This window comes from Myotis daubentonii, chromosome 6 (genome assembly GCF_963259705.1).
Source record: "Myotis daubentonii chromosome 6, mMyoDau2.1, whole genome shotgun sequence".
Classification (NCBI taxonomy): domain Eukaryota; kingdom Metazoa; phylum Chordata; class Mammalia; order Chiroptera; family Vespertilionidae; genus Myotis; species Myotis daubentonii.
In genome coordinates this window covers 7,295,302-7,318,383 of record NC_081845.1, presented here as the reverse complement: position 1 = coordinate 7,318,383, position 23,082 = coordinate 7,295,302, and the positions used below count along the sequence as shown (strand labels likewise).

General features: G+C 41.6%; 1 protein-coding gene across 3 annotated transcripts in view; it reads right to left on the bottom strand.

The window, feature by feature from the left end:
* Positions 1-23,082, bottom strand: part of IPCEF1 (interaction protein for cytohesin exchange factors 1) — a 150,683-nt gene that overhangs the window by 91,585 nt on the left and 36,016 nt on the right. For all 3 annotated transcript variants that reach the window (XM_059699999.1, XM_059700000.1, XM_059700001.1), the window contains exon 2: positions 6,712-6,754. In XM_059699999.1, the coding sequence (XP_059555982.1) occupies positions 6,712-6,754 (43 nt within the window). The remainder of the gene's footprint in view (positions 1-6,711; positions 6,755-23,082) is intronic.

The window sequence follows — 23,082 nt, the reverse complement described above, 5'->3', positions numbered from 1 at the left end:
ATGAGATACAGGAAGGGGAGAAAAACATGAAATTAAAATTTAGAGAAGACCGAGCATATAATAGTGGGGGGGAAAAACTAAGTACAAAATAAATAAATAACACAAAATAAATAAACTTTAAAACTGTTCTAAGTATAGTTCCATAGCCCTAGTTCAATATCCCGTGAACTGATTTTGCATTCAATTCTCACTGTGTTTGGAGCTACATTTTCTTTCAAGTTATGGTCTTATTGAAAAGAAAAAACATACTATTAATAATGATTTGTGGGTATATAAACCTACAAAGGCCCTTTTTTCAAGGGACATTTTTTCTATTGTTGGTTACATCTATCTATAACCTCAATAATCCTTGCTTTATTTACCCCTACCTAAAGGTAAAAAGTAAAAATTGTGCAATTCATTTTAAAAGATTAAAATAACTTAACTGTATTGTAAAACGTAAGGAATTGTAAGTCTGACTGATTTAGGAAGGAGAGTTATTTTACAGAGATGCCTAACACAAGGATTTCCAGCGAAGTTCATCGAAGAAGAAATTGCCAGTGCTCTCTGTATTTGTTTGTCTCTCCTTTCTCTGCCCCTGGAAAGACCTCCAGCTCCATGTGGTTAGGAGAGGCCATGTGGCTACTTCTGACCTATGGGCTCTGTCAGGGGAGAGGTGACCTGTGACATTTCCAGTTTGGAGACGAGTATGCATGCTCCACACTCCCTCTTCTCATCATGCCAAACCCTGAAGCCACTTTTTGCCATGGCAGTGCCACGAGGTGACCATGTTTTCATGTAACCAGCATGGGATATGCAGTGTGAATAAGAAACCAAAGTTTACTGTGTGAAGCCACTGAGGTCAGGGTTAATTTGCTACCACAGCCCAGCTACCCTAGACTAACGAGTTTCCTGTGCCTCACTAATCATTAACAGAAGTCCTTTCTAAATGTTTTAAAGTTGTATTTAAAATTTTCCTATGTGAACTGGCATACACACAAGGTAGTTAATCCCTTTTCTGGACACTTTAAAAGGCGATTTTACTAGGAAAAGCAGTGCTATTTCTACGGAGGATAATAAACTAAGGGAAAACGAAATGTCTGTCACCAAGAAACCACTTGCTCCCAGAGTAAGCTCATCCCACCTACTCTCTCCTCCCACTGTACATAAACAGTAAATGCAAACAAACAAACAAACAAACAAAAAATACTGTCTGGAAAGGTACTCCACTAATTTGTGGAAATAACCTCAAACTATTTTGAGATTTTCCACTAATACCTATCGGTTTTGGAATTGGATCCTATCCCTTAGAAAACTATCTTCATATTTTTGAACCAATTTTAAGAAAGCACAAATATTATTAACTAGAAAAAATAACAGCTCAAATATCAACCTGCCCTCTCAATAATTTGAAAAGCTTGCAATTTCTGTTTCAAAGAATAACCTCTAGATAGTTTTATGTCTTCAGCTAGCCAATTCTCTTTGTAATGTAGTTGTCCCCATTCCTGTTCACATTGGTATATTTTGTGCAAAAATATTATGAGCCTTCAAGAATAAAACACATGTGGTCATCTATTCCTTTACTGCCAGCACACAGGAGTTTAACATAGAGCTTATTTTAAAATCAACCAAGAAATTCTTGGAGTTCAAGTTGTTTTTCCATTAGAGGTATGAGACTTGGCATAACATGTTTCTGCTCTGGAAAAAGTCCACTGACACTCCGAATCACCTGGGAACATAAATTAACATTAAATAGATCTTAGAACATAACTCTCAACGGCACAGCAGGGAAAAAAATAATAGGAAAACTATAACCTTGTTTCCAAAATGTATTCACATAAAACTTCACAATATTCACCGCCCAGTAAGACTATGTCAAAATAATCAGACAAGCAGTCTATATTTAAGAATTCTGAGAAGACTGTTGGTGAGAATATAAGAAGGTATAGCCACTGTAGAAAACAGTATGGTGGTTCTACAAAAAATTAAAAATAGAATTACCATATGATCAATCAATTCCACTTCTGGGTATACTAGTATACACAAAAGCATTTGAAAGCAGGGTCTCAGATATTTGTACATATATATTCATGCCAATGTTATTCAAAATAGCTAAAACATGGAAGCAACCCATCAGTGGATAAAAAGGGTAGGTAAAATATGGTATATACACACAATAAAATATTATTCAGCCTTAAAAAGGAATGAAATTCTGCAATATGCTACAACATGTATTAACCTTGTACATATTATGCTAAGTCAAATATGCTAGATGCTAGTCACAAAAAGATAAATACTATATGATTCCACTTATAGGAAATACTTAGAATAGTCAAAATCATAAGGACAGAAAGTATAATGGTGTTTTCAGGGGCGTGAGCAGGGATTGATGGAGACTTATGGTTTAATGCAGGGGTCCTCAAACTAAAGTCCACAGGCCACATGCAAATACAAATATTGTATATGTTCCTGTTTTGTTTTTTTACTTCAAAATAAGATATGTGCAGTGTGCATAGGAATTTGTTCATAGTTTTTTTTTAAACTATAGTCCGGCCCTCCAACGGTCTGAGGGACAGTGAACTGGCCCCCTGTTTAAAAAGTTTGAGGACCCCTGGTTTAATGGGTATGAAATTTCAGTTCTCCAGGATGAAAAGAGTTATGGGGATGGATGGGAATGGTGGTCGTGCAACAACATGAATGTTTAATACCACTGAACCACACACTTTAAAAAGTTCAGACTGTAAATTTTATGTGTATTTCACCACAATTTTTAAAAGTGAAAATTAAAAAAAAAGAATCCTGTACAGAACTCAAAATAACCATGAGGCCATCAATTTAGACACACATGAATGAGAACTAAATATAAAGCTTCTCCCACTACTTGCTCTTGGACTAAGAACTATGCTTGTCATATATCAGAGTGCCTCTATAAACAAGGCTCCTCCGCTATTGCTTAATGACAATGCAAAAGATGAAAATTATTCATATGCTTTTGCATCAAGTTGGAGGACAATTGATTGCTCTAGTAGCTGGTTCAAGACTTTCTTTTAGGTAAACATCTAGCTTGACTCAAAAAATGCCAACAGCAAGACCCTTGTTATAATATCTGGAATCCAGAAAACACAATGAGAAGAGGCAATGAGAGGAAGATGGGAGATGGAGCCTTGAAAGTGAGGAAAGCAGCATGATGGAGGTGACACCCGCAGTGTTGGTATAAGCAGAGAGCAGTGAAGAGTCAATCTTTGCCTTCACGTGGGCTTCCGGTGGAGCCAGCGCAATCAATGCATAAGGATCCCTGAAGAAATTCGTTGTTGGGAATTTGTACAAATCATTGCCAGATGTGCTTCATTCTTTTTTAAAAAATAACTTTACCATTTTATTTATTTACTTACTTATTTTTTAATCCTCACCTGAGGATATTTTCCCATTGATTTTTAAAGAGAGTGGAAGGGAGAGAGAGAGAAACAGAGAGAGAGAAACACTGATGTGAGAGAGACACATCGATTGGTTGCCTCCCACATGCACTCCTACCAGAGCAGTGAACCTGCAACTGAGGTACGAGCCCTTGTTTGGATTCAAACCTGGGACCCTTCAGTCCAGAGGCTGACTCTCTATCTACTAAGTCAAACCAGATAGGGCTGTGCTTCATTCTTAAAGGCCATAAATTTGGGGGATTAGTGTCAAATGCATAAAATCTCCAAGATGCACAGATGCCTCTGCGGTTGACAGTAGTGTCTGTTCATCACCATCGTCACTAACATTTATTGATCACCTCGCTACGACCTACCAAATATTGTTCTAGAAGCTATATTCATATTAACTCATTAGATCTTCCCACCAACTTTATGAGGTACTATTATGATGTCCATTTAATAAGTGAGCAAAGTGAGGCACATAAGGGTTAAATAATGGGACCAAAGTCACACAGCTAGTATGGGAGACAAGATTCAAACCCAGGCCATCCGAGTTCAGTTCCTGCTCTCTTCACTATTATGCTACTAAGACCTGGTGCACAAAAATTTGTGCACTCGGGGGGGTGGGGGTGGGGGGTCCCTCAGCCCGCCCTGTGCCCTCTCGCAGTCTGGGACTTCTCGGGGAATGTCCACTTCTGGCTTAGGTCCGGTCCCTGGGGAATCAGGTCTAAGCTGGCAGTCAGACATCCCTCTGGCAGCCCGGGAGCCCTCGGGGGATGTCCACTTGCCAGTGGGGAGCAGGCCTAAGCTGCAGTCGGACCTTCTTAGTGCTGCTGAGGAGTTGGGAGAGGCTCCCGTCACCACCGCTGTGCTGGCAGCCATCAGCCTGGCTTGTGGCTGAGCAGAGCTCCCCCTGTGGGAACACACTGACCACCAGGGAGCAGCTCCTGCATTGAGCGTCTTCCCCCTGGTGGTCAGTGTGTGTCATAGTGACCAGTCATTCCTAGTCATTCTGCTGTTAGGGTCAATTTTCACATTACCCTTTTATTATATAGGATAGAGGCCTGGTGCATGGGTGGGAGCCAACTGGTTTGCCCTGAAGGGTGTCCCGGATCAGGATGGGGGTCCCACTGGGGTGCCTGGCCAGCCTGGGTGAGGGGCTGATGGCTGTTTGCAGGCTAGCCAAGCCCCCCAGCAGGGACCCTCACCCCATGGGGGTGTGGCCAGCCTGGGTGAGGGGCTGAGGTCTGTTTGCAGGCTGGCCACAGCCCCTTCATGGGGAGGGGTCCTGCTGGGGTGCCAGGCCAGCCTGGGTGAGGGGCTGAGGGCCATTTTCAGGCTGGCCACGCCCACGGGCTGGAAGCAGGTATCTGGGATTTATTTAACTTCTATAATTGAAACTTTGTAGCCTTTGTCAGGCTCGAAGCCTGGGTTGCCCCTGGCAACCCGGGTTCCCAGCCCCTCCTTTAGTGGAGGCCATGGCAGCTGGAAGCAGGTATCTGGGATTTATTTATCTTCTATAATTGAAACTTTGTAGCCTTGAGCAGAGCCCAGTGCTGGCCAGGGCAGGCAGAAGCTTGGCTTCCTCCATCACCAGGACAACCCAAACCTCCTGCTCACTCCAGCTCCATGGCCTCCGCCATCTTTGTGACGGAGTAAGGGAGTGACAGTTAATTTGCATATTACTCTTTTATTAGATAGTATGTCTCTGCTTCTGTTCAAGATAAGATTTATATTTTTTTATTTTTTTTTTCAAGATAAGATTTCAATGCTTAACAAGACTCAAGTCATCTAATGGGGTCATGGGTGGCGTAGTTGGTTATCATCTTCCATAAGAAGTATCAAGTTTTATATTACAAGAGACCATAGAGTTTATCTAACCCAGTTTTTCAACCAATGCAGGGTTTCCTCATAACACCTTTTCTGGTGACAAACCAGCCTTTTTCTAGATGCCTTTCATGATGGGAGGCCCTAAATTTGAGGATCAGAAGAATGTTTTACTGGAAATACTTCTTGACAACTTTTGAAGATGGTAAAATCCACTCATTTTTGTCAATATCTTAAGGTAACCAGTTTTGTAAATCACCAATGAAATATTTGAGTATGAAAAGTATCACTTAAATTCCTCAATGAAACATCAACTATTATGGCAAATAAAGCATTCTTTACTAGACTAGGCACATGGGAGTCCCATTTACTGAGTTATACAATCTGTCTCATCAATAAGTGCTTACCTTAGTACACGTGTGTGGAAACAATAGGAATATATATCTGAAGACCTCTGAACAGCTAAGATATGCACCAAAACTAATTTTTTGAGAGTGAGTTAGACCACCAGGGCCATGGGTTTTAACAACTATGGAAGAGCAATAGTCACCAAAAAGAATGATGGTGACTAATAGGTCATCAATAACAATGCTTCAAAGACAGTTACAAGAAAATTTAAAGTGATAGGAAGCATATAATGGGAGAAACAGTGATTATTATTGTTGTTGCTTGGCTCATAGAGAAAAATAGCACTCAAATTAATATATTAATATTTTCAGAAAATATACCAGAATTCCAATTATATCCATAGAGTCGGGAAAGAATGTGTCCTTGATAGAGAGCTGTGAAGAGAATGCTCGCCTTGTGTTCCCCAGCAAATTTAGGATTGTATTTCATCTTAAAAAGGAGTTAAACCAAACAAGAAATATATTTCCCAGTCAGGAGCTAAAATACCTAATTCTTTTCAAATCATTTTACAAGTAGAAAATCGAAGGAATAACAAGAAAAATTACACCCTTGCCCATATCATTGTTTTTTTACTTTAAAATCAGGATCATCTTAATATTATTTTATTTTTATATTAAATCAAATATAAATATTTTATTTTTAATTATTAGTAAATTTAGATCAATACATGCTTCATGTGTAGAGCGTTCAATTTACTATTGGGCACCTAAACATATAGTTGCTTTTAAAATAGATTTTTCATATAATTATAATTCTATGATACTTTGATAATTATGGTATATTCCTAATCATTGAGGGGGTCAAAAAAAGTTAATTCCATAAACAAATCACTTTACTAAACAACTCTCCCACTGAAAAGTAATCACCACCACAAATCCATTTTCAAGGAAAATCTAGAAGATCAAATATAATTGATTATTTATCAATACTATTAGCTTCCATCCGCATTAATCCTAACCTAGTGATAAATATACCTAGGCTATTATAATTTGGTTCACAGATTAGAATAGCAAAGTAGAATACAGGCCCTTCGGGTCATAAATATCACTAACAAATGAATTTTGAAGAATTTTCAATTACATACCTAGAGCTATGAGCTTCTTCGATCCGGTTATGTTGCCTCTGATCTGTACAAGAAAAAGACAAGAAGGAGTCGTGAGATTTCTACCTGAACTCAACTGCCTAAGAGGCAGTCAGAATCCTTCCATGTCAATCAACTCCACGAAGTGGCAACAAAATAGTAACTTGGTCGTCATTATAACTGCTATCCAGTGTAACCTCCTGCAGAATGAGACAGAAAGTTCTTCTCATAGAAAAGACCTGGGTAGTAAACTAGCAGGGAATCATTAAGCTGAGATCCCCTGGAATTAAATGTTTTCTAAAATATAAGGTGAAAATAATGTTCTAATCCTTTTGAACACTCCCCAAGATACATTTTTATTTTGCTTTAAGTACGGGCATACCTTGCATTATTGTGCTTAACTTTATTTCTCTTTGCAGGTCTTGTTGGGTTTTTTTTGGTTTTTTTGGTATTTGTTTGTTTTTTATGTGTTTGTGTATTTTTTACAAATTAAATGTGTGTGGCAACCCTGGGCAAGCAAGTTTATTGGTGTCATTTTTTCCAACAGGTCAGATAATGATTAGCATTTTTTAAGCTAAAGTATTTTTTGATTACAGTGGATAGAGTGTTGTTTTAGACATAACTCCTGTATTGCTCACCCAATCGAATACAGCATTGTGCAAACATAACTTTTATATTCACTGGGAAACCAACAATTTCACCAAACTCTCTTTATTGAGATGTTCACTTTATTCTGGTGGTTTGGAACGGAACCAGCAGCATCTCTGAGGCATGCCAGGACCTTGAAAGGCACGCACATGGATCTGTTTTCCTGGCATTTTGCCATGGGAAAATGTTTCATGTTAGCAATAATAATAATTCCACTTATTGCCTAAACCGTATATTTTAAAAACACAGATTTTAAAAAATTTCTTTTTAAAAGCAGTTTTAGGCTTACAGTACAATTGGGAAAAAGGCGTAGATATGTCCCACATACCTCTGTCCCCCACACACGCACAGCCTCCCTCCTTATCAACATTGCTCTCCAGGACGATACATTTTTACCCAGGACGAACCTTCACTGACACATAATAATTTCCCAAAGTCCATGGGACGTGTAGTGGTATCACGTTTTTTGTTTTAATTTATATTTCCCTGGTGGCCTACAATGTAGAACATCTTTGTATTAGCCATTTGCCATTTGTATATTTTATTTGAAACCCAGGACTCAATGAAAGATCATTTATTGCATACAGGGTTGGGCAGAAATAGGCTTCCAGTTGTTTGTGTGGAAATAATACCTTAATGAATAAACACTAATACAGGAATAAACTGTTTCACATACATGCAACTGTAAACCTACCTTTGCCCTACTCTGCATATTGGCATGTATATGTAGTTCCCTTTGTCTTTGATGATTGACATTTTTGTGGAGTCCAGGCCAGTTGCTCTGCAATGTCCCTCAGACTGGACACTTGTCTAGTTGTTCCCTCACAATTAGGCGAGGTGAACATTTGGCAGAGGTACACACTGTGAAATTGGAATGCTTCCCTTTCTCTTTATATATTAGGAAAAGCACAAAATAGGTTGAACTGACATTTTCTTTCAATAACATCTAATGATTGTCTCCTATAAAGCAAATTTGGTGCTACAGTTTGCAATTTATAAAATGCTTCGACATGAATTAATTTATTCAGTTTGTACAACAACACCGTGAGGTAAGTATTTTTAATCATTTTTCATCTCTTCTTTGTTTAAAATTGATGTTCGAGGGAGGAAGAGAGATCAAGAGCAAAAGCAGGAGAGAAACATCAATGCGAGAGAGAAACATGTATCAGCTGCCTCCTGCACATGCCTGACTGGAGATCTAACCCACAACCTGACCAGAATCGAACCCGCCACCTTTTGGTGCGTTGGATGATGGTCCAATCAACTGAGCCACGCTGGAAATTTATCCAAGTTTATAAAACCAGTAAGACTACTTCTGTGGCCAAAATTTAAGCACAGAAATATTGTAAATATTACAGAGCAAGAAGCCCTCTATTTTTATGTCAAATAAATCTAGACATTCTTCTCTCCTACAATCTGCACTCCGTGTTGTCTAAACATTGTGCCATACTGTTCTAGTGTTCCTATGTTAAATTACAAGGCAATTCGATCTTACACTTTAAACATCTTTTCAATTATAATGATTTGAAATTGTAATCGTTAAACCAGAAACAACGCAAAAGTAGATGAATGTTAGCTGAATTAAATGTCAACTCATTGGCTTTTGTTCATGTTGATTTCTTTGCATTTGGTGTCCCTAGTAATACACCAGCTCTTCCCTTCTCAGGTAAGATTTTATGTCACTTCCTTCTACTTTCCAAAGCAGTGAACACAGCATTGTTTCAAGATGTAGTAATCAGCATTTATATAAAATTTTCTTAACATATCAAACTAGTTAGATTTTTTTTTAACCCTTGGACTTCACAATCCCAGTATTGTTTAGTTTAGGGTCAGGAAAAGTTCACGTATCTGTGTATGTAATTGGTTCATAACCGATAGCATGAATGTCTAAGTAGACACTCCAGCCAGAAAGAGCACAAACAGGTTTTCCCACACTATATGTCAAGGGCACTAATGGGGATAAATGCCAGACAACTTTCCTAGCAATACTGGAATTTAAAAAGAATACCACCCATGTCCAGGCCAGGGTGACTTATCTGTTCTTCAGACTCAGATGTACTATCTAAACCATTTTGAGTTTGGAAAGAACTCAAAGAAAAAGTGTGTTATTTTTCACTGATAAAAACTCTTTACCACTTCCAGAAAGCCTCAAGCTGAGATGACAGATCAAAATCCATTTACCTTCTCATCCATGCACCATTTCCCCTAACACTCGGTGATCTGAATGTTTCACTTGACAGTGAGAGTAATTTCAACTGCCTCAGTAATGAGTGTGATATTGTCCTTGTCCAGTGTTCAATTTCATAAGGAAGCAGAGACATAAGCCCGGAAATAAGGAACAAAACTCTCTTTTAAACTTCCTTAGAGTTCTGTAAGTGCAACATTATTTTCTTTTGAATTGGCATATTATGCACCTCCTTAGAAGAAAGAATCTATATTTTCATCCTAGAAGAAAAGCATTCTTCCAATTCTTCCTTTGAATCGGTTTTCTAGGCCTAATACAGTAAAGGAAGATGCATTTGGTGATTATGCCTTGACTACATAAATTATAGCCAGACAGAAAGAGGGACGAAAAGTATTTCAGCTCTGAAGTTTTTAATAGAACATGTATCATTCATTTTCCTCGCCAATCCTCAACAGACTCCTATTATCTTCAGATAACAATAAGAACGGCTGCCTGCAGTTACCTTAATCACTGTGATTTCCTAAGAAATGAAGACTGACGTCTATTGAAAATTATTCCAATTATGTCTTTGAAAATTAGTTCAAAACTGTGAAAATTACCACTTTCAATATTATATTAACCTTCACTAGGTGTTATTAGTCATTCTCACAGTCTTTCTAGAGCAAAATGTGACATTACTGTCCATTTTTTTGTGCACTAAAATTCAACTTGGAGATTTCACAGTTATTTTTAAAATTTTGCTCAAATTCAATCTACTTAAGGTTTAATCTAACCCTTTTGTAGTACATCCTGAGAAGCAATTTGGCCAAAATGCATTTTATTGGATCGCATAGAATCTATCTAACCACTTGAAAATAAGTAGAAGATAAGTGTAGAGAGAAAGATCTCTCAAAACTAACAATGATGAAAATAACAGTAGCCAACATTTATTAAGCTCTGACTAGGACTGAATTTGTACCCGCATGTTCTAAAAGCTGCGCACACATGAGTCACTCACTTTTCACAACCATCTGGTGAGGAGGGCCTGTCTTTACTCCCATGTAACAGATGAAGAAACTGCCCTGAAACCTGCTGCTCTAGCTGGAGTCCTCTGCTCTGTGGACAGCTGCCCCCCACTGCTCATAGGTGGCTGCCTGTGCTGCCCCCCAACTCCTCTAGACACCCCCATACACACATCTGTTTCTGACTTTGATGAGAACTCACAGTGGTACATGCTACGATCAGAGCTCTCCCTCCAGAGCCCAGTCAGTCTAGAAGGGGGACTGGGTGGGAAGGGTTCAGGACAGGGACTCTGTGTCAGCAACCTCTGCGCCCACGGCCATGCCTCCTCCACCCCAGCCAGACTCCTTGTTCATCTTAGCTTTCCCCAGGGCTCTCCTTCCAGTCCAGCTCCCTTGGGGGTCTTCAATCCCATAGTCAAGTCTGTAATGCCTAAACCACACCTGCAGAAAAGCTGAGCCCCTCTTCCCCGGGACCCTTGGGCCCCACGCAATGCACCTGGCCTTGCCTCTGTGTCCCGGGCCATCCTGAGGGGCTCTGCGGTTCACTGAACTCTCTCCGCCAGCCAGGAGGCGACCTGCTTTGAGGGGCACAAGCACATTAGCAGTTGGTTGTCTGCAGCCAGCACTGCAGATCACGCTGGCAGACTCTCATGACATGGCTCGAAATGCCATGCTCTGAATTATTGGTTCTAGGAAGGAGGCAGAATTCATGCCGCCCCAACTTTTCTGTGTTTTGATTCTTGGTATGTTGTGAATGCCATATACATTTGATGAAGATGAAGGGAAGCAGAGGGAGGAAGAAAAGGAAAAAGAAGGAAAGGAGGCCTTTGGTGTGCTCAGTTTTGATGGTGTGTTACCGTAGAGTATGACCAGCCAGGGGCCAGGCGGAGGGAGGCGGGGAGAGGGCCCTGCCACCGGAGAGGACATGAAGATGACAAGGAGAATACCAACAACAAAAGTCACCTCTCAGCTTCCCACTCTCTGCTTTTCACTTCCAAAGGCAATATCACTTTCAGCCTCACTAGCCCACCTTAAAACTCCACTCCACAGCCTAGAAACATCCCAGAATAGAGATTCATTTGTGCCAGCTCCCTGCACCTAGGAAAACTGGCCTTCTGTACCTCTCTTTGAGCAAAGCACTATTTACCCGAATATCAGTGGTTTGGGGTAAAGGCAAAGTAACATTAAAGTGAAAGAGGCTGACAGCTCCCCTCCCACCCCACCCCCCAATGGAGGGAGGGAGGGGTGAGTTGGATGCAGATGCTAAATCTGTATTTTGCACCGAAGCTTTCCCTTCTCTTCCTTATTGGCATAAAGTCACTACATTTCTAGTTGTTTGATCTTTCTTGCATAGAGCAGCCTCTGATTGGCCACTCCTACCATGCACATATTTTTAAACCCAAAGTTGATAAGCAAAGTCTGACAATGGTGCCTACTCTTGAGCAATGGGGGAGGCGGAGTATATTCAGCACCCATGTCCACCACGTTCTTACTCCAAGGTTGGCCTCTGTCACTATGACACTTTTTAATAAAGAAAATTGTCTTTTGTATTAAAAATACACATTTTTGTTATTATAAACTTAAAAATGCAAGAGAAAAAGTTAACAAAAGAAAACAAAAACCGCCCAGAATCCTGAAATCCAGAGAGAGACGCTCTTAACTCGTGTGTTTCCGGCTCCATTCTCTTCATTCATTTGGAAAATTTGCAGTGTGACAGGGTTATTCAACATCTGCAGCTCTGTGTCTACAAGGCCTTGCCGGGGTCCAACCCCAGCAGGTCCAGGGGTTCCCAAAGGCGTAGACGGAGTCGGCGAAGAAGGAAGAACACGGAGACAGTGTTCAGTTGATCAGCAGCCTAGCCAGGATCTCTAGCCCGGATCTCCAGCCAAGTTCTGGTCTGGATCTCCAGAGAGGTTCTGCTCTGGATCTCCAGCCAGGTTCAGTCTAGGCTCTCCAGTCAGGTTCAGTGTCCAGGTTCCAGTCAGGTTCTCCTGCCAATCTCTGTAGTCAGGTTCAGTCCAGGATCCCTTGCCATGTTCTCTCGCTAGGTTCTGTCTCTAGGTTCTGAGGCCAGTTTCTGTCCAGGATCTTTTGCCATGCTCTCTCCAGCAAAGCTCCCCCGTCTCTAGGCGCTGTCTTCTGAATTCTGTCTCATGAGTTCTGTGTTCTAAGTTCTGGGTGTTTCTGTCTTGCTACAACTGTATTTATACCAGTTGATTCAATCCTATCAATCTCTATTACAAAGGTTAGGGCGTTTCTTATCTCCATTCCAGGGAGAAAAGATTATGTAGTTTAAGCATGATTGTTCGTAGTTAAAGGGATTAATTACCCACCTGGCACTTAGTTGAGGGGTTTTATTCCCTTCCTAACTTCAGGAGAAAATCCCTACCTGGGGATTCAACCTTTCTCGGAGAGGTGACTTTGGTTAAAACACAGCGCCAAGAAGGTGAGCAAACATATTAAGAACCGTATGCCATATATGCCAGGTCCCTTGAAACAGCAAGGATGGACCGGCTCCCGGCAAGGCCTAACCTTCGCGCTCTGCACAGATGGGGATTAGAGCTAATATTTGAGCTACTTGACAAGTCACATTGAGATCCTGTAATCACAGCGGAGGCCCTGACATTCTGCTACCTTTATCAGGCATGCGTGAGATTTTGGACAGCACCCTAATGAGCCGTAATGCTCTGAAGAGCATTCTTTTCTTATCTCAGTTGTTGAGCGTAGGTCCTAGGGTGCGGGACAATGTGAAAGTTCACATGGGCCGCTCAGCGCTTGAAAACCGGCACAGAAGTGCTTTTGAGGACAAGACCAGTAATATTTCTAAGCTGGGGCTGTCTCGAATATGTCATCGGCTGACATTTCTGTGTTCATTTGGGGAATGAGTGACATAACTGGCAGGATGCAAAGCTTGTTTAACTCAAAATTCCCTGCTAATAGGAAAACACAGGTTTCAGGATCATCTGACTCACCTTTAAAGAACTATAAAAAAATTTAAGTACGCATTTTAATGATATTTCATATATGCACCACTTTGATTTAACATTTTCTCAAACTGTTCCCAAAATGCCCTTTTAGAGTTGGCTGTAGAGAACTTCTTACTAATAACTTCAACTTCTTACTAATAACTTAAGCCAGAAGCTCACTTAAACTTCCAAACACTTTATGAGTTATTATAGTCAATGATATAATCTCAAATCAAGAGCACACTGTTTGTGTTCATATAAGATATAGACTTTGCCCAGTTAATTCAACTGAAGAGTGAGGCAAACCCAAAGAAAGCAAACGAAATGGAGAGCAACCTGCCTTCAAAGCAGGGGTGGGGAACCTTCTTCCTGCCAAGGGCCATTTGGATATTTATAACATCATTCGAGGGCCATCCAAAATTATCAGCTTAAAAATTAGCCTGCTGTATTTGGTCAAACATTTCATTAACTCCCCCCTAATGCCTCGGCAGGGCCAGACTAAATGATTTCGCAGGCCTTATACGGCCCACGGGAAGGATGTTCCCCACCCCTGCTTTAAAAAATGAAGAACTGTTAAGGGTCTCTTCTTTATTAATAGAGAATGAGTGGTTCCTATAGAAGTTACCTGCATCAGCAACACACACACACACACACACACACACACACACACACACGTGTACAGTCAAAGGTGTACTATTTGTCTCAGTACTTCATCTCCTTAGAAATGCTGTTACTTTCACAGCAGTTTTTCCCACAGAAAGGCTGTGACATGCGATGCCATTGGCAGCCCCGGCAGGAAGCTGGGAGAGAGAAAGCACAGAGGACAGCTGGGTTCGGAGAGCGGGCATACCTAGAGACAGGCATGCTTGCTTTGTAATTCATGGGGCATTTAGTTGCTCACAGTCCCTCCTTTGTATCTGAAGGTATTGCTAGATATGCAAGCATAGCAATAACTTCCAGTAACACCACACCCTCCTGACCGATCCACCTGGCACGGAGGTACGATTGGCTCAGGGCCAGAGGTCGTACTACACTATGAACAGGTCCTGTGTCTACGGGAAGCAGAAGGACCCAAAGTTCCTAATGACAGAACCACAGTCACATTTGGGGGGAATCCTTCCCAATTTCCAAGCTCACAGGTGGAAGAAACATGAGGGGGGAATTCTGAAACTTTATATTATTAGTAATACACTATGAGGTCAAAAGAAGTCTTTCTAAATAATCAATAAATATGAACAATTCTGATCAACTTAGGCTAGAGGACACACTGGGTTATCTTTCTATGCTCTCTAGAGAAAATGACTTTACAAAATCATTATCATATCAAAGAGGCAACAGAATAGGCAGCTAATCAGGTCGGGGAATAATAATTTAGAGCTATGTCAGGCAGTTAATTTTAAAATTATCTTATTTTTCTGAATAATGTGCTGTTTCTGGTATGTTGTCAGCTTTCTAAAATTTGAAATTTATTGTCATTTCTGTCATATCTTTTAAATATTAACTGTCTTGCAAATCCCCTTGTAATTTTGTACTATTTTTCCTTAAAAAAAAATACCTTCAAATCGTATAAGCTTTGGGCCCCACAAAATCTGGATCCACCTGGGTGTCCCCTGATCCCTCATGTTTCAGCTTGACCTCAGCTGGGCTATGGCAAATGATGTGGTGGGCTGCGGGGGAGCCGTGTCCACATTTGGGCCCTTATCTCCCGGGCCCACGCAATGGTGGGAGCCTGAAAGTGCCAGGTCCTCTAAGGAACAAGAATTTTGAACAAGAGTTGAAGCTTCCTGATCCAGGCACCCCTCCAACCTGAAAGCGCTGGGGTTGCATTTTGTTAAATGTGCCGGCGGGTTTCCTGTTCTCCAAGCTATTGCCGCCTTTGTTTAATCTGCAGCATCGAAGAACTGCCTTCCCACACTTGTCCGGAGCTTTAAATCCAACTGGCTGGTTCTCAGTGCAAGTCAGATGCTCAGTTGCAATAAACAATATTCATAGGACATGTCTGAAGGCATGGCTATTACTCCAGGTCCCAGAGTTATTTACTACGCAGAGTGCTGAGACGTCGGGGCATCTATGATTCGCTAAAATTGTACACAGAGTGTAACGTGTGCTAGCTTTCATCAGAGTCTCAAATTGGTCCATGACATGTAAAAATTAATAATCACTAACCTACATTGCAAGATTAAGGGCCTCCAAGGATACAGTACTAAAAAAATAAATAAGTAATACTCTAAAAGATTTTTTTAAATTACCGTAGGTATTTTACAATTCATTTTTGTATTAAGCTAGGCCAGCAGAAATATATTTCATTGATTTCCCATACAATGAGAATGCCTAAAAGAGAGCCAGTGAAACAAAGGACGTGTTTAAAAGCACTGTTAATCTCATGACACAGTGTATCATTTCTAAGGACTGAATTGTACAGCCCCCAAATTCATATGTGGAAGCCCTAACCCCCAATGGGGAGGTATTTGGAGATGGGCCCTTCAGGGGTAATTAGGTTGTGAGGGTGAAGACCTCATGAGGGGATTCATGCCCTTAGTCAAGAGAGAGATCATGCTCTCTCCTCCCTGTGGGGACACAGCAAGAAGACAGCCATCTGGCCTGGCCGGTATGGCTCAATGGTTGACTGTCGGCCTATGAACCAGATCACAGTTTTTTGGTTTTTTTAAATTAAATCTTTATTGTTCAGATTATTACATTTGTTCCTCTTTTTTCCCCCCATAACTCCCCTCCTCCCAGTTCCCGCCCCACCCTCCGCCCTCACTCCCCACCCACTGTCCTCATCCATAGGTGCACGATTTTTGTCCAGTCTCTTCCCGCATCTCCCACACCCCTTTCCCCCCCAAGAATAGTCAGTCCATTCCCTTTCTATGTCCCTGATTCTATTATAATCACCAGTTCATTCTGTTCATCAGATTATTTATTCACTTGATTCTTAGATTCACTTGTTGATAGATGCATATTTGTTGTTCATAATTTGTATCTTTACCTTTTTCTTCCTCTTCCTCTTCTTAAAGGATACCTTTCAGCATTTCATATAATCCTGGTTTGGTGGTGATGAACTCCTTTAGCTTTTCCTTATCTGTGAAGCTCTTTATCTGACCTTCCGTTCTGAATGATAGCTTTGCTGGATAAAGTAATCTTGGTTGTAGGTTCTTGGTATTCATCACTTTGAATATTTCTTGCCACTCCCTTCTGGCCTGCAAAGTTTCTGTTGAGAAATCAGCTGACAGTCGTATGGGTATTCCCTTGTAGGTAACTGAGTTTCTTTCTCTTGCTGTTTTTAAGATTCTCTCTTTATCTTTTGCTCTTGGCATTTTAATGATGATGTGTCTTGGTGTGGTCCTCTTTGGATTCCTTTTGTTTGGGGTTCTCCGCGCTTCTTGGACCTGCAAGTCCATTTCTTTCACCAGGTGGGGGAAGTTTTCTGTCATTATTTCTTCAAATAGGTTTTCAATATCTTGCTCTCTCTCATCTTCTGGCACCCCTATAATTCTGATGTTGGTACGCTTGAAGCTGTCCCAGAGGCTCCTTACACTATCCTCGCATTTTTGGATTCTTTTTTCATTTTGCTTTTCTGGTTGGGTGTTTTTTGCTTCCTCGCATTTCAAATCATTGACTTGATTCTTGCGCTCCTCTGGTCTGCTGTCGGGAGTCTGTATAATATTTGTTATTTCAGTCCGTGTATGCTTAATTTCTAGTTGGTTCCCCGATATAACATCGAGGGTCTCATTAGTTTTCTTGTAGATCTCATTAAGTTTATCGGCGGCTTCTAGACAGTTCTTGAGAGACCTTAAAAGTGTGGTTCTGAACTCTATATCTTCCATTGACAATTTTGTCCTGTTTCTTTGTCTCCGCATGTTGTTATGCTTCCTTGGTGCACCTCCTAGTGGTCTTTGTTCGCAGTCTTATAGTTAAACCTTGATTGTTGTAGCTAATACCAGAGAGGGTTTGACCTCCAGGCCAAGTGGCTATGAGAATCAGCTGTGTCTGCAGTGAGAGAACTTCTGTCCTCTAGGGAGGTGCTAATCTAGCCTTTGCCTGAGGCTATCAGGCAAATGCCTCTGTGCAGGGCTTGGGCAGGGCGGGTCGCACAGGATCAACAGGGTGGGCCGGAGAGAGCAGTTATGGCGGCTCTCAGTCCTGTCCCCAGGGGCTCTGCCTCTCTGAGTCCCAGCACCCGCTGCAAAGCTCAGAGAGAAAGCTGCACTCGCTCTGACCAAAGCCAGATAGTCCCGCTTCTCCCGTTTGAGTCTGGGTCCCTAAAGACTCGCCTGTATCTGGAGCTCAGAGTCTGTGACTCCCTCCCGATTGAAAACGCCAACGCGCCCTCCGCCACCAGCCCGCTCCGCGCACTCCGCACCTCAGAATTTGACTTCAGCACTGCGCCTCCTCTGAGTGTCTGTATGTGTTTCTCTTTCCTCCTAGTTGTAGGACTTCCACTCAGCCAGCGTTCCTGTGGTTCTCCAGATCACAGTTTGATTTCCAGTCAGGACACATGCCTGGTTGCAGGCTCCATCCCCAGTGAAGGGCGTGTAGGAGGCAGCCGATCAGTGACTCTCTTTCATCATTGATGTTTCTCTCTCTCTCTCCCTCTCCTTTCCTCTCTGAAATCAATAAAAATTTAGAAAAAAAAAAAAAAAGACAGCTACCTGTAAGCCAGGAAGAGAATGCTCACTAGAACCCAACCATGCTGGCACCCTCATCTGGAACTTCCCAAGACTGTGAGAAATACTTTTCTATTGTTTAAGTCACTTAGTCCACGGTATTTCACTAGAGCAGCTTGAGCTGATTAAGGCCATTATTATGATGCAAGGCTTATGGAAGAGATTTCTCTCCAGTTTAGCAGAGAATGATTTGGGTGTCTCCTTTTATTTTACAGATGTGATCACAAGTCTATAACTAATTGTCTCCTACCCTGCTCACTGAATGTCATCAACTCAGAACCAAATTCATCATTGTATTCTAGTAAAGGTCTAGAACCTTCCCACATACATTTTGTATATTAATTTCACTCCAAGACACCTCTTACTTTTCATGCTAATTCTTTCTTTTGTTCCTTTTTCCATTTACTTATAATTTTACTAGAGGCCCAGTGCATGAAATTCATGCACAGGTAGGATCCTTAGGCCTGGTCAGCAATCAGGGCTGATCAGGTTCCCCCCTCCACCTCCACCTCTCTGCCTCCTCCTTCCCTCGCTCCCTCAGGACCCTGCAGCTGCAGTTGGCTGCTTGCCATGTTCTGCACCACCCCCTGGTGGTCAGCACACATCATAGCAAGTGATCAAACTCATTCTCCCAGACGGTCGAACTCCTGAGGGGACACTTTGCATATTAGCCTTTTATATATATAGAAGATTATGTTTGCTGTATGCATATATTGCCAGTTGCCTCAAGTCCTTTCAAAAACAAGGAAGGTATTAAGTAAGAATGTAAATGAAAGATGAATAAATGACTGAATGAATGATGTTTCCATTTTAAGATTTAAAATATAGATGTTCATAACAGCATTCAGAAGTATATACAAATATTTATTTGAAAAAACTTAATGTATCTCAACCATGCTCATATCCTACAGAAACACCTTTCCTATCCAGGGGGTCCTAACTTAGGGCTCATGGATGCACCAAGGGGCCTGTGGGCAGAAATCAGGGAGTCCGTACACTTGAATGTACATTTTCACTAAATGTGCATCTCTAACCAAAATTTAATATGTCCTTCAAATATAAGTATTGGCAACAAACCACCTAAGAATTAGCAGCATCTGTGATTTTGTTTCTTGTAGAAATCACAGGTGTTTTCATCTCCCATTATGGTAGTTGCAACTATTTTCAAATGTCATTTATGCTCATCATTACCATTAAAATGTTATTAGACTTGCTGCTACATTGTTATTTAATGCATTGATAAAGGAGCACATATATGACTACATCACAAATGTTTTTATTATGTTTTTACATATTTCATTCCTTTACATTTTGTTTTATACTCCTGAAAAGGAGTCCATAGGCTTCCTCAGATTGCCAAGGGGTGTCCAGGACATAAAAGGTGTAAATCTTTGACAAACATAAGCTGTTTAGGTACCATTTTCCAGAGTGTTTGCAAATGTGACTTGGGAACGGTGGTTTCTCTTGATTGGCATTCTCTTTTAAATAAAGAGAATATAAGAAGCTGCATGAATCTTCTAGTGCCTTTGACAATATAAGGTCACAGTAGACTCACAAGCAATAAGTCTATTTCTTAAGTCTGCATGTGCATTTCCAAAAAGGCATTTAACAACTTTGTGAAACTCTTGGTCTATGAGGTGTTCTTCTTTTACTTTGCTTAATCTCTTCACCTTTTTCACCCAGCCCCCAACACCCCTCCCCTCTGACAGCCATCAGCCAGTTCTCTGTATCTATGAGTCTGTTTCTATTTTGTTTGTTAGTTTATTTTGTTCATTAGATTTCCCATATAAGCAAAATCATACAGTGATCACCAGAGGGAAGGGGGGATGCGGGGAGTAGAAGAGGGTGAAGGAGGGATAAATGGTGATGGAAGGAGACTTGACTTGGAGCAGTGAACACGCAATACAATATACGGATGATGTGTTTTAGAATTGTACACCTGAAACCTATATAATTTTATTAACCAATGTCACCCCAATAAATTCAATAAAATTTTAAGAAACAAGAACCTTTGGGTCAGCATTTCTATCACTGAGCAAGAGCAAAGCCATTTTTTCTCATCTCCTGGACCCTTCCGTATTTGTGTCTGACATCTGCTGGCTCCAATCCTATCTCAGCCCTCCCCCAAATCCTTCACCCTGAGTCTTAACCCTTACATCCGCCTTCAGACTGAGAGTAGTTTGGTTCACCACTTGATTGTGTAAATACTTATTATCTGTTTTGCAAATTATCCAAGCCCCTTCCTTTTATTTATTTTTTTTTTCTCCCTTGTGTGTTAGGCTTTTTAAGGTTTTTTGCCAGACATGTTGGCACTTGCAGCACAATGGGAAGGGAGCAAGAATAAAGAAGTGAAACAAAAGGCTGTTAGTATAATTACCTCCACACACTGAATAGTTATGTTTAGTTACTGCAGTGATGTTTGCAAAGAGGACCTTGTACAAAGGAATGTGCGTGTTTGTGTGGGTGTGTAGGAGGAACAGCATACATATGGTGAGACCACCCCAAGAAGGCCTCTGCTCCTACTTCCCAGGTTCCAGAAGAGGGAGTAAAGGCAGACTGGGGAGACTCTCTCATCACCCCACCCCGACCTGCCACTCAGTGGGAAGTGGAGAGTGAGGAGGCACAGTGGATCCCTGGGGATGCAGTGTCTCCTCTCTCTCCTTCACGCCAACAGGAGGATGGCATCCCTGGGCCACCTGCCCTGTTCCCATGAAAGTTGTAGCTGGAAATTGGAGTTCATGAGCAAAGGATAAGACACCAGATTATCTACGATCCTCAGAGTCTATACCACTTTGAATAACTAGTAGGTTTTGCTGGTGACTGAGTTCTTATCCTTTTAAGCAATGACACTTCTTTCATGTGGTTCTTTTAGACAACTGAATGGATTATAAATATACTGTACACCATATTGTATACCTCCTACATATTTGGAAATGTAGCATGAAATGAGTTTAATCTTATATTGATGACTCTGGGTCAACATTGAAAACATCGCTTTCTTGAATGGGTGTATTACAAGGGTAACGGCCAGGACCCACTGAGAGGAGTTGACTGTGATAGGAATTGATGCTGACATCTTGGAGTTCCTACAGCTGCTTTTTCTATTTTTTTTGTTCAATCCTTTTTCATCAGACATCATTCTCATTATTTTCAATAATCCTAATGACAGTTTCTTTTATCTTCCAGTTGATTTGGAAACCAAATATACAATAATGAACAGATTGGACTTGAAGACATTTTGAATGAAATAAATGGTATGATGCATGAGATTTATTTGTTGTTTATGACATCTTTTTGGGTGTTCACAAGTTTTACTTATTTGCTGATTCTGTGCTATGTACTAAGTGTGTGAGTTTATAGTATAGAAAACTTTCAAATAAATGAGATCCAATCATACTTGTTTTTCTGTGGAAATCTTCCAGAGAGGCCTCATTGTGCTCACTGGCATGTCTATATACCAACTCAAGGAATGCTTACCCCAGGTTTTGGTCAACAGCCAGCCCTGTTGTTGAGTTAAAATCTCCCAAATCTAGTAACTGAAATATTTACAGACCTGACTACACAAACCACTAGGTCCTGCCATCAGAAACCTCTGAGTCATACGCTCATTTTCATAGAGGCAGCAAAACCAAGCGTTCCCACTTCCTCTTTCCCTCGTGCTTTATTTGTCTCATTTAGTTGTAACCACACGATGTGGTGGAAGGACTGTGGACACATATTGAAATATGCTCCTGCCCCCAACTAGCTATTGTTCTTGCAAGTCTCAGCTTTTTCATCTGTAAAGTGACTACAACAAGGTCCCATGGTGTTTGTAAGGATTAACTGACACCATTTCCATGCCAGGCACTTAGTAGATGCTTAATAATTTTTTGTTTCCCATCTTTTCCCAAGTTTCTTTATTTTACTGTTTATTGACTCTGCAACACCCAAATGTATAGATCACCTTCAAAATATGGAGTTAACAACTGGCCAGTGTTGCTCAGTGGTTGAGTGTCAACCCATGCACCAGGAGGTCACTGGTTCGACTTCTGGTCAGGGCGCATGCCTGGGTTTCGGGCTCAATTCCCAGTAGGGGGCGTGCAGGAGATAGTCAATCAATGATTCTCATCATTGATGTTTCTATCCCTCTCTCTCTCTCCCTTTCTCTCTCTGAAATCAATAAAAACATATATATATATATATATATATATATATATATATATATATATATACTAATAAAAGAGAAAAATGGTAATTGGCGTACGGTGATACCTTTTTATTGGCTAATCAGGGCTATATGCAAATTAACTGCCAACTAAGATTGGCAGTTAACTGCCAACTAAGATTGGCAGTTAACTGCCAACTAAGATTGGCAGTTAACTGCCAACAAGATGGCGGTTAATTTGCATATGTAGGCACAATGCAGGGAGGCCAAAGGGAAAGCAGGAAGAAGCCCCTGCCACTGACAGTGATCGGAAACCCAGGGGGGAGCTAAGAGCTGGGGGGCAGGGCAAAGGCGGCCCTGGGGCCGCCTTTGCCCTGCCCCCCAGCCATGATCGGAGAATCAGGTGCCTTTTCCGCCCTGGCCAGTGATAGCAGGAAGTAGGGGTGGAGCCATCGATGGGAGCTGGGCATGGTCGAAGCTGGCAGTCCCAGGAGCTAGGGGTCCCTTGCCTGGGCCTAAAGCGGAGCCCGCAATCGCGGGGCCGCTGCAGCTGCGGGTCCCCGCTGCCCGGGCCGGACGCCTAGGCCAGAGGCGTTAGGCCTGGGCAGGGGTGGAGCCTGCAACCGCGGGGAGCTGGGGGTCCCCTGCCCAGGCCTGACACCTCTGCCGGAGGCCTCAGGCCTGGTCAAGGGGCCGATCCGGTGATTGGTGATTGGAGGGTGATGAGGGTCAACTCCTCTGGCCGAGGCATCAGGCCTGGGCG